Source organism: Hemiscyllium ocellatum, chromosome 28, assembly GCF_020745735.1.
Source record: "Hemiscyllium ocellatum isolate sHemOce1 chromosome 28, sHemOce1.pat.X.cur, whole genome shotgun sequence".
Lineage (NCBI taxonomy): Eukaryota > Metazoa > Chordata > Chondrichthyes > Orectolobiformes > Hemiscylliidae > Hemiscyllium > Hemiscyllium ocellatum.
The window spans coordinates 3,306,312-3,319,028 of NC_083428.1; the positions used below are offsets into that span (position 1 = coordinate 3,306,312).

Genomic DNA, 12,717 nt, shown 5'->3' on the forward strand with positions numbered 1-12,717 from the left:
TTGTTGCCCTTTAACACCACCAGCCAAAGGCACAGTGCTGTGGAGATGCAGCTTTAACTTTTGTTCATCCACGGGTAGTGGATGCTGCTGGCTGGCCCAGCATTTATTTCACATCTCTAAGAGTCCTGGAGGTTATGATGGTGAGCTGCCTTCTTGAACCCCTTCAGGCCTTGGGATGTAGGTAAACCCAAAATCCTGTTAGGGAGGGAATGCCAGGATTTTGTCCCAACCACAGACAAGTAAATTTTGACACTTTCTCCAAGATGAAGCAGCTTTGAGCATTGAGGCTTGTGGCTCGGGGCTGTGAGATCAATGAGAGGTGTGGTGGGGTTGGGGGGAGGTAGGTGGGAAAGCAATAGATGGATGAAGGTGAGGGGGAAGGTGATAGGTCAGAGGGGGGGAAGTGATGGTCGGGTCCGGAGGGAGGTGCCGAGTTGGACGCTTGGGACTGGTATAACGTGGGGGGAGGGGAAATGAGGAAGCTGATGAAATCCACATTTATCCAATGTGGTTGCAGGGTCCGAAGGTGGAATATGAGGCGCTCCTCCTCCAGGTGTTAGGTGGTGACAGTTTGGAGGTGGAGCAGGCTCAGGACCTGCATGTCCTTGATGGAGTGGGAGGGAGAGTTGAAGTGTTCAGCCACAGGGCGGTGTGGTAATTGGTTGGTGTGTCCCAGAGATATTCTGGGACATGCTTATGCCCAAAATGTCAATTCTCCTGCTGCTTGGATGCTGTCTGACCTGCTGTGCTTTTCTAGCACTACACTCTCGATGCTGGTGTTCCTATGATCTGCAGCCCTTGTTGTTCTAGATGGTTGAGGCCATAGGTTTGGAAGTTGCTTTCTCAGGATCCCTGATGAGTTAGTGCAGTGGATCTCGTAGATAGACACACAGTGATAGCAGTGTGTATTATGTGAATGAAGTGAATGTTGAAGGTGGTGGATATGGTGCCAATCCAGTGGCTGTTTTGCCCTGGATTATGTTGAACGTCTTGAGTACCATGGGAGCTGCACTCATCCAGGGAAGTGGGAATTATTCCATCTTATATCCTATAGATGGTGGACAAGCTTCAGAGAGACTGGAATTAAGTTACTCAACATGGATTCTTAGCCTCTGACCTATTTTTATAGCCACAATAATTATATGTCTCGTCCAATTCAGCTTCTAGTCAATGATACCTCCAGGATATTAATAGTGAATGATTCAGCATTGGTTATACCATTGAACATCAAGAAATAGGAGGCTGCCATTCGGCCTTCTGCGCCTGCTACATAATACAATATAATCATAGCTGATCAGCCAATTCTGTCCTGTGTCCACTTTCTCCCCAAGTCCTTTGATCCCTTTAGTCTGAAGCACTATATCTACATCTTTCTTGAAAGTCTTCAATGTTTTGGCCTCAGTAGTTTCCAGTGACAGGCTTACCCCTCTCTCTGGGTGAAGAAGTTCTCTTCAGCTCTGTTCTAAAACCCCTTAGCCTTAGACTGTGACCCATGTTTCTGGACTCCTTAGTCATTGGGAATGTCTTTCTAGTGTTTACCCAGAGCAGGGCTGTTAGAATTTTATATGTTGTTTTGATGAGACTCCCCCCTCATTTTTCTAAACTCTAGTGAAGAGAGTCCTAACCAATCCAGTCTCTCACTGTACCTCAGTCACGCCATCCCAGGAATCAGTCTGGCAGACCTTCTTTGCAGTCCCTCCATAGCCAGATCATCCTTCCTCAGATAAGGAGACCTGAAATTGGGCAAAATACTCCGAGAGTGGTCTTACCAATATCCTGTACAGTTGCAGCAAGACATCCTGCTCCTGTACTCGAGTCCTCTCACTATGAAGGCCAACATCCCATTTGACTCCTTCACCAACTGCATGCAGAAGGTGATGGTAGGATCTTCTCTTGTAGGACATGATCACTGCCTTGCACTGGTGTGGCACAAATGTTACTTGTCACCCAGAACCTTGTCTTGCTGAATAGGTACGTGGATTCTCTCTCAACATGTACCGAACTTTTTCTCACCATCATCTCTCTCAACTGGGCAACAGTGGAACAGTTTTATCTGACATCCATCCATTACTGGAAAGACTAAAACAACTGTTTTTGGTTCCTCACTCTCTTCCCTAGTTATGAACCCTAGCCCTCTCCCAGCAACTGGCTAAGATCAAGTGGTGGTGTGTTGTGTGGAGGGGTAGGGATGCTGGGCTCGGTGACTCAGTGGTTAGCACTGCTGCCTCACAGCACCAGGGATCTGGGGTCAATCCCAACCTTGAGTGACTAACTGAGTGCATTTTGCATATTCTCCCTGTATCCATATGGGTTTTGTCCCACAGTCCAAAGATGTGCAGGTTAAGCAGATTGGCCATACTAAATTGTCTGGAAAGTCCCGGGGTGTGCAGGCTAGATAGATTATGCGGGATAGGGTAGGGTAGGGAGGGTGCATCTGGGTGGAATGCTCTTCGGAGAGTCAATGTTTAAGGAGGTAGATAATAGCTCTTGTGGCTAAAGGGATGGAGGGATACAGGGAATGGTAGGAGTAGGGTATGAGCTCAAAGGTCAGCCATGATGATACTGAATGGCACAGCAGGCTCGAGGGGCTGAATGGGCAACCCCTGCTCCTACTGTCTATGTTTTTATTACATTAAAGGCTACGTGCAAATACAAGTTGTTCTGGATCACTATCTTTCGCTAGAGACAGAGAGAGAGAGAACGCGAGACAAAGAGAGAGAGAGAGAGAGAGAGAGAGAGAGAGAGAGAGAGAGAAAGACACAGAGAGAGAGACAGAGACAGAGAGAGACAAGAGACAAAGGCAGAGAGAGAGAGAACGCGAGACAAAGAGAGAGAGAGAGAGAGAGAGAGAGAGAGAGAGAGAGAGAGAGAGAGAAAGAAAGAGACACAGAGGCAGAGAGAGAGAGAGAGAGACCAAGACAGAGAGAGGGGGACACACAGATAAACAGGGATACAGAGACAGAGAAAGCTGCAGAGGAATTCTTCCACAAATTCAGGACATAGGTTTAATGATTTGGGATAAAGGGCTTTGGCAGCAATAACTGGAGCAGTTCTGCCACTCAGTGGCAATGGCCTACAACTGCAAATACACACAGTCCAATAGCTCCAGAACTGGCTTTTCTAAACAGTCTCTACCTACCAGTGTTTCAGATACACTGCCTCGAGGGTGCGCGTACACCACAGGGAGACAGTGCCAAAAATACACAGCAGCTGACATGAAAGGATTTACATTTATAAACAGGAGGAATTTACACATTCTCAGGATGTGTCAAAGTAGTTTGCAGCCAAGAACCTTTTTTTAAACAAAGTCCAGTCACTTTAACCTAAAATAATAATTATAATCAAATTATACACAGCCAAGATCCCACAGCAGAATATGATTGAATGCTTTTGTATCTCTGGTTGTGAAATAAATATTGATCCAAGGATGTAGGGGAACACCTCTTCTCTACCTGGAAATACTGTGTGATATCTTTTCGCTCTATCCAAGAGTGTAGATGGGGCTTCAATTCAATGTCTCATCTGAAAGGTAGCACCTCCAACAGTGAAACACTGCCCTCATATCTCTAGGTGTTCTCAGATGTTTGATGTAGCTGGCATAGAGAGACCTCTACTTTCAGTTTAAAAGAGTAGAGTGTGTGTTACTCTGTATTTAACCTCATGTTGTCCATTTCCTGGGGATGTTCGATGGGGATAGTATCAAGAGGGCTTTACTTTGTTAAAAGAATAGAGGAAGCTTTACGCTTGCTAACTCTATGCTGTCTATATCCTGGGAGTGACTAATGGAGGCAGTGTAGAAGAGGCTTTACTCTATATCTAACCCTGTATGTACCTGCCCTGGGAGTGAGTTATGGGGTCAGCATAGTTTGTGGCTTTACTTCAAAGAACAGTGGGATCTTAACTCTGTATCTAAACCCTGTGCTGTCCCTGTCCAATGGAAACAGTGTAGAGAGAGCTTTATTCTATATCTATCTCTGTGCAGTCCTTGCCCTGAAATGTTTGATGTGGACAGTGAAGACAGTGCTTTACTCTAACTCCGTGCTGTCCCTGTCTGGGAATGTCTGATGGGAACGATGCTCAGGTGGCTTTACTTTCAGATTAAAAGAGGCCCATTTACCGTGCATGGTACCTTTTGTTTTTTTGTTTAAAAGAGTAGAGGGAGCTCTACTCTGTATCTAACCCTATGCTGTCCCTGTCCTGGGAGTGCTTGAGGGAGACAGTAATGCTAAGGGTGAGATTTAACTAAGCATACACTGTAAGCTGGCCTCTTACTCAGCAGTGGTGTGTGTGTGTGTGTGTGTGTGTGTTGGGGGGAGGTGTCTCTGCCTGGAACAAAGACAAAGACACAGTCTGAGAGCAGCAAAGGGCTGAGATGAGGTAACATACCTTCCGCTGCTCCTTCCTTGCCACGTGTTTGTCGTCATCTCTCCAGTAGGCGTCTTCGAGCTCCTGTTGTCGCTTGGCGTCTGCTGCTGCCTTCTGCTCTGCTTTCCGAGCCCTGGCAGCTGCTGATTTACTGTTTTCTCCCTGAAACTTCTTGGGCATCCCTCCGCTGCCACCTGTCAGAAGAAAGGGCACAGATTTCAGAGACACTCTGGGGAAGGGTAGAAAGTGGAGTTGGCCTTGAGTTGTGGAGGATAGTCAGACACAGGCCCGCAGTCCCACAATAACTGACCAATGCAGTCAGACACAATCAGTAGCAATCTGATCAAAAAGACTTCATATTGTCTTTCCTTGACCACCAGAACCTTCAAAGCACTTTAGAGTCAATGAAGTACTTTTGAATTGTAGTGACTATTGCTGTGTAGGAACCGTAAATAATCGAGGCAAAAGTGGGGACTGCAGATGCTAGAAACCAGAGTTTAGATCAGAGCGGTGCTGGAAAAGCACAGCGGGTCAGGCAGCATCCAAGGAGCAGCACAATCAATGTCTGGGAATGACATTCCCAAAACGTCGAAACTCTGTTTCTCCAGCATTTTCTCTCTTTGTTTCAGATTTCCAGCATTCACAGGATTTTGCATTTATTATTGGAAGATATTCCCTGTTTGCCTTCAAAGTAGAGATCGTTTACTTCCAGCGGAGAGGGGAAACAGAGATTCAGTTTTAACTGAAGGCTAATGCCTTCCTCAGGATAGCCTTAAAAAGTGTCAACATCAAATGCTGTGGTCCACTCATGGAGTGACTCAATAAAAAAAATGTTGGAAATGGTTTTCCTACAATGCAACGCCCATACAAAACAAACCCAGAGATTAGCTCAAGTGAGGGAATAGATTAAGTTCATGTTGAGTAATGATATGGGTGGCACGGTGACTCAGTGGTTAGCACTGCTGCCTCACAACGCCAGAGACCCAGTTTTGATTCCACCCCCTAGTGAATGCTTGTGTGAAATTTGCATATTCTCCCTGTGTCTGTGTAGGTTGCCTCCAGGTACTCTGCTTTCCTCCCACAGTCCAGAGACAAGCAGGCTAGGTGGATTAGCCATGAGAAATGCAGGGTTACAGGGAAGGGCTGGGGATCATGGGGCTGGGTGGACGATTCTTCAGAGGGTCAGTATGGACTTGATGGGCCAAAACGTCTGCTTCCACATTAAAGGAATGATATGATTCTATTGTACAAAACATTTGGATGGTTACAGAGGAGTTGCAGTACAATGTCAGCAGGAACGAGGGACTTCAATGATTTGGAGAGACTGGAGTAGCTGGAATTATTCTCCCTAGAGCAGAAAAGTTCAACTGGAACTTTAATAGAGATTTTCAAAAGCAGAGGGTTTTAAAGAGCAAGTGGATTGAGAGTGAATGAGGAAATAGGGCAAGATATTCCCCACCCAGCCCCACCACAGGTCAGTTCAGATTTGGAATGCAGATTTGAGAAAGCCTGGAGCAATCTGGGTCTGGCAGAAACTTTGAAAACATTGGTGAATTTGCACCTGAAGAGGACTAATTTGCAGGAGTACAGGGTAAAGCTTAGGACACAAGATTCAGTTGGATAGCTCTTCCAAACAGCTGGCACAGATGGGATGGCCAACATGGCCTCTTTCTGAGCTGCAAACCCTCTTGGATTCTACCGCCAAGTCCTGAAAGCCTACAGCATCGGTGACAGAAAAACGTGCATTTTGCTGCATTGTATCGCAAAAAGTGGCCATGAACCAGCCGCTCATCTTGCTGCTGATTGCCCCATCCTTGATGCATCAATCAGCGACAAGATGAGCAGCTGGTTCATGGGCACCTTTTGTGGCTGTGATTAAGAGAGAAATGTTACCAAGACTCCAGGTGACCTCCCTCTATTCTTCAATATTTAAAAGCTTATTATTCAACCAAACACAAAGTTTCACCCAAACGACACTATCGATAAGACACATAAATCAGGAACATGAGTAAGCCATTTGGCCTCTGAATACTGCTCCATCATTTGATAAATTCACGGCTGATCTGACTGCAGACTCAACTCACCTGCCCACACCGTTTAATCTTTGACTGTCTTGTTCATCACAAATCTCTATCTTAAAAATACTCAACGATCCGCCAATGCTCTCTGGGGAAGAGAATTCCATAGACTCTCAATGCACCAAGCCAGAAACAAACCTCATCATCACCATCCTAAGTCTTAAAGACAAGGGGTCTCTCACTGAATTCCCTGATTCTCATCTCTCTAAAGAGAGATTTTTACTCACGATAACAATACGTATGCCTGTGGCATCTTCAACAGAGTAAAATATTAATGAAGCGATCATCGAAAATCTGATCATGTGCCTTACTGCTCCCCGAGAGAATACAGGTCGTTCTGCTATAATGTGCGTTTTGCTAACATGTATTTACTGTGATGCAATTGACAAATTGAGGACACTCTTTCTAAAGCACGAACTTTTAAAATGTGTGTTGGCTGCAACATGATTACATTGCCAACGCTTCAAGTGCTCTTTCTAAAGTGCAGCTTTTCTATAATGCGGGGTTAAACAAGAACACAACCATCGCATTATAGAAGAACTACTTGTATCCACAAAATATAGAGATAGGAGGCCATTCATCCCCTTCCACCTGTTCTAGCTCACTACCATGGCTTATTTACAATTCAATTCCTTGCACTCACCTTTGCACCACATACCTTAATGTCTTTATTGACAAAACTCTTCTGGTGTCATTTTTAAAAACTATAATTAAGCCAGTGTTTTGTGGGAAGAAAATTTCACAAACTGTTATCTTGTGAAAAAAGCATTTACTGATTTCTCTCCTGAAAAGGCTCTGTCTTTCAGTTTAAAGTTTTGTTTTCTAAGAATCGGGATTCCCCTAGGAGAGGAAGCAGTTTCCTTTAATCTACCCATTCAACTCTTTCAGAAGAAAACAGAGTTAACGTTTTGAGTCCAGTAACTCTTCAATCAGTTAACTCTGCCCTCTTCCCACAGATGCTACCAGCCCTGCTGAGTTTCTGTTCTTGTTTCAGATCTCCAGAATTGGTTTTGTTTTATCCAGAATTTGTTTTGTTTTATCCAGAATTTGTTTTATCCATCAAATTCCCTGATCATTTTAAAATACCTCGATTAAGTCGTTGTTCAACCTTTTAAATTTAACACCCAGACACACAATAAATCCCAGCCAGAGTCAGCACTCACCAGGGTCGAGATGGAGGGCGAAGAGGGGAGAAACTGGAAGGAATATACAGTGGCTCAAAGACAGACACAAATCAGGACGTTCAACAATACGGAACAGGATCTGCCTGGGGTCAAGCAGCACAGAATGACTTTGCAGTTTTGACAAAACCTGGCTGAAAGAAGGCAGGGCCAATTCACAGAGCAAAAGCACAAATCTCTAAGAACTTTACTCCATTGTGCAAAGCACGTATCTCAAACACTGTCAAACGAAAGGAAAATATAGCAACAGATGAATAGAACAGTACTTTATAGGACAACAGGCCAGTTACCCATTGTGCCTGCCCTGGCTCTTGAAACAAGTTACCCCACTCCCTGCTCTTTCCCTAAAACTGGATTATTTTCCCCTTTTCAAGTATTTATCCCATTCCTTTTAAAAAAAGGAGTAATCATTTCTTTTCAAATATACAGCCTCTTCAAAATTCATCCAACACTGGCCACAGGACACAACTTGTGCTGCCTGCATTTCTTGAATCTGTGGCTTTTAAACAGTCCATCACGTTTTTGCTGACTAACTCCACTAAGACTGGTGGAAGCTGCCTCTTCTTTCACACCAGGAATCACAGACTGGATCCTGCACCTGTCAGGGTTGGTTCTGAACCAGGTTGATTGAGACAGCAATTGATGACCATTTGGCCCATTGTGTTTCTGCCATCTCAATGCAGCCTGGAGTCATGCTTCATGAAACACCAACTGCTGTTTCAATGTAAACACACAGAACATGGAGGCCAATGAAAGCTCAACACATTACCACAAGTTATTCCCATCTCGAGTGACAGACCTGTGTCCTGAGTACTGTACCCCAGTGTTATACACTGACAGACTTGTCCCCACCAGTACTGTACCCCAGTGTTATACAGGGACTGACCTGTCCCCACCAGTACTGTACCCCAGTGTTATACAGTGACAGACCTGTACCCACCAGTACTGTACCCCAGTATTATACAGGGACTGACCTGTCCCCACCAGTACTGTACCCCAGTGTTATACAGGGACAGACCTGTCCCTACCAATACTGTACCCCAGTGTTATACAGGGACTGACCTGTCCCCACCAGTACTGTACCCCAGTGTTATACACTGATAGACCTGTCCCCACCAGTACTGTACCCCAGTGTTATACACTGACAGACCTGTCCCCACCAGTACTGTACCCCAGTGTTATACACTGACAGACCTGTCCCCACCAGTACTGTATTCCAGTGTTATATAGAGACTGATCTTTCCTCACTGGTATATTACCTCAGTGTTTCTCTTGGGCAGACAGTGGAAGTACTTTGGAATGTTTCTAGAATGTGATGGGTGCTGCATAAACCTGATTTGTTCTTCATTTGAATATATGAATACAGAACTGAAGAAGGGTCAGTGGATCCTCCTGAATTTTCCAATGATTTCTGTTTTTGTTTCTGAATACAGAACTTATGTTTTTAATCATTCACCAGTTGAGGGCATCATTAGCTGAGCCAGCATTTATGGCCTATCCTCTAGATTGCTGTATGCTAACTGTTGAGACCTCAGCTGGAGGATTGTGTACAGTCTGAGCACCACAATCTTGCAAGGATGTGAACAGATTGGAGCAAATAAAGAGGTTTACAAGACCAGTCCGAGGACAAGAAGGAGCAGTTACGTAAACTGATTGGAGAAGATGGTATTATTTTCCTTGGGGAGAAGACTAAGAGGAGATTGGATCGAATATTTCAAAATCATAACGTTTCTAGACAGAAAGGTAGGAATTGTCCCCATTAAAAAGGATCAAGAGCTACAGGGCACAGCTTTCAAGTGTTTGCAAAAGAAGCAAATGCAAGGTGAGAAAAAGTTCTGGAAGTATTTCAGGTCTGGGATGCACTGCCTGGAAGACTGGCAGAGGTCAGTTCAATTGAGGCATTCAAATGGTACTGGATGATTATTTGAATGGACTAGCATCCATTATTTGCTTTCCTTCCAAGGATGTCCTGGCTACGAAAGGAGTGCAATAAAGGTTTATCAGACCGATTCCTGGGATGGCAGGACTGACATGATGAAGAGAAACCGGATTGGTGCGGACTGCATTCACTTGCGTTTAGAAGCACAAGGGGTAGATTTCAAAAATCTATAAAATTCTAATCAGACTGAACATGTTAAATGCAGGAAGGATGTTCTCCACCAGGGAGTCTAGAACCAGGATACAGCATAGGCCATTTGGGACAGAGAAGAGGAGAGATTTCTACACCCAGAGAGCAGGGAGCCTGTGGGATTCTCTGCCACAGAAAGTGGTTGAGGCCAAAACACTGCATGTTTCCAAGGAGGAATTAGATATAGCACTTTGGGTTAAAGGGATCAAAGGACACAGGGCGAAAACTAGAACACGGCATTGAGTTGGATGATCAGCCATTATCATGTGGAATGATGGAACAGGCTTGAAGGGCTGAATGGCCTATACTTGCTCCACGTTTCTAGGAATAGAAACAAATTTGCTGGATCACAGGGAAAAGCAGGAGAATGGCATTAAGTCAGAATGCTCATTCAGAGAACTAGTTTACACATTATATAGGAGCAGATTGCTGCAGATGCTGGGAATCTACTGAACACAACAAATGCTGGAGATCCCAGCGGGTCAGGCAGCATCCATGGAGAGAGAGCAAGGTAATGTTTTGAATCCAGATGACTCTTCAGAGCTGATGTGAAGCGTGGACGGTATCGCATTTATGTAACACATCTTAGTCTAAACGGCTTCCACCTCCAACATAACAATTCTGTGGCTCCGTGATGCTGTTCAGAGTGTTTCACACATCTTATGCTTGCTCACTACTAACGCCCAAATTAAGAGCAGAACTTAGTTATTCAGCCCTTCAGGCCTGCTCCACTCTTCAACGTAATCCTGGCGGCTGGGTGTTCTGAATTCTACATTTCCATCCAGCCTCAACTCCCCTGCCTGAAAAGAACCCATCTCCTTCCAACTTAAAAATATTCAATCATCCCGCATGCACCGGCACACTCCTCTCCACGGCTTTCATTTCACAAAGGAGGTAAGGAAGCACTTGGCAATGTCAAACTCCATATGCCTCCAAACAATTCTGATAAATAGATTTAAGGGCTGCCATGGAAACAATTTCAGTCTAACAGTTCACCATAATTATGCACCGGTTAAGGAGTGTATGAACCTTGGAGCATGTGCAAAACAGATTCACAAAAATTGCTTTTTGATCTCCTTGCCTGAGGAAGGATGACTGGTTATGGAGGGAGTTTTCTTTATTCATTCACAGGATGAGGGTGTCACTGCCTAGTGGAGCATTTCTTGCCCATCCCTAATTGCCCAGAGGGCAGGTGAGAGTCAACCACATTGCTGTGGGTCTGATGTCACACGTAGGCCAGACCAGGTAAGGATGGCAGTTTCCTTCCTCAAAATGACATTAATGAACCAGGCAGGTTTTTCCAACAACCAACAATGGATTCATGGTCATCATTAAATTCTAAATTCCAGACATTTATTTAATTCAAATTCCATCATCTGCCAAGCAATGAAGATGACTTACCAGACTGATTCCTGGGGTGATAAGATTTTGTATGAAGTCAGGCTGGATCAGTTAGGACTATATTCACAGGTGTTTGGCATAACTTGGGGTGGTGGGAGGGGGTTGTGCTTGCTGGGGAAGAGAGAGAACCTCAGAAACCTATTAAAGTCTAACAAGACCACACAGGCTAAACGCAAGGGATTCCTGATAGCAAGGGGGTCCAGATCATGGACATAGTCTAAGGATCCAATATAGGGCATCTAAGACTAAGATGGGAAGAAATGTCTTCACCCAGAGAGTGGGGAGCCTGTAAAACTCTCTGCCACAGAAAATTGTTAAGGCCAAAACATTGAATGTTTTTACGGAGGTAGATATAGTTCTTCATTTTAAAAAGGGATCAAAGGGAATTGGGGAGAAAGTGGGAACAGGATACGGAGATGGATGAGCAGCCATGATCCTATTGAATGGTAGAGCAGGCCCGAAGGGCTGAATGGCCTACTCCTGTCCCTGTTTTCTGTGTTTCACCGAAAAGCTGCTGAGGTTCAAAATGGTTAAATATTCAGTCAAATTGCACGGATTGGTCTCTTATTCCCACATTCAGAGAAGGTTATGAATTAGTCCAATTGAAGTAATGAAAATTTAAAAAGTTGCAGATCAAAGCAATAGAGAAAAAAATGTTTCCTTTCATGGGGAAACCAGAGCACAGGGCAACACCTTCAAATTGGTGCCAGGCCATTCAGGGGTGATGTCAGAGCTCGCCCTCCCAAAACATCCCAGCTTGATGGTCAATTTCAAATTTCAAAACAACCCCCGTGTCTGTGTGGGTTTCCTCCGGGTGCTCCGGTTTCCTCCCACAGTCCAAAGATGTGTGGGTCAGGTGAATTGGCTACGCTGAATTGCCCGTAGTGTTAGGTAAGGGGTAAATGTAGGAGTATGGGTGGGTTGCACTTCAGCGGGTCGGTGTGGCCTTGTTGGGCCGAAGGGCTTGTTTCCACACTGTAAGTAATCTAATCTAATTAATATATATGTTATTAAAGCAAAATACTGTGGACACTGGAAACCTAAAATAAAAACAAAGTGCTAGAAAAACTCAGGTCTGGCAGCATCTATGGAGAGAGAATCAGAGTTAATATTTTTGTATCCAATAGGTTCCGAATAAGAATCAGATTGGAACAAAACTTTAACTCAGTTTGTCTCTCCTCCTGAATTTCTCTAGCACTTTTCATTTTTCTCATTTGCTGCTTAATCTTTTACATTTGATTGTAAATAATAAAAATGAACTAGGAGAAAGTGATCCTTCCATATACGTCAGAAATTCACCTGCACCTCCACACACATCATTTACTGCATCCGCTGCACCCGATGTGGCCTCCTATACATTGAGGAGACAGGCCGCCTACTTGCGGAACGTTTCAGAGAACACCTCTGAGACACCAGCACCAACCAGTCCAACCACCCCGTGGCTGAACACTTTAACTCCCCCTCCCACTCCGCCAAGGACATGCAGGTCCTTGGCCTCCTCCATCGCCAGACCATCGCAACACGACACCTGGAGGAAGAGTGCCTCATCTTCCGCCTAGGAACC

At 44.7% G+C, this 12,717-nt stretch overlaps 1 protein-coding gene across 1 annotated transcript in view; it reads right to left on the bottom strand.

The window, feature by feature from the left end:
* The window catches only part of ccdc124 (coiled-coil domain containing 124), a 31,209-nt gene that overhangs the window by 10,565 nt on the left and 7,927 nt on the right, over window positions 1–12,717 (bottom strand). Inside the window, exon 2 of the mRNA XM_060846105.1 lies at window positions 4,387–4,559. Within this exon, the coding sequence (XP_060702088.1) occupies window positions 4,387–4,545 (159 nt within the window). The 5' untranslated portion in view covers window positions 4,546–4,559. The remainder of the gene's footprint in view (window positions 1–4,386; window positions 4,560–12,717) is intronic.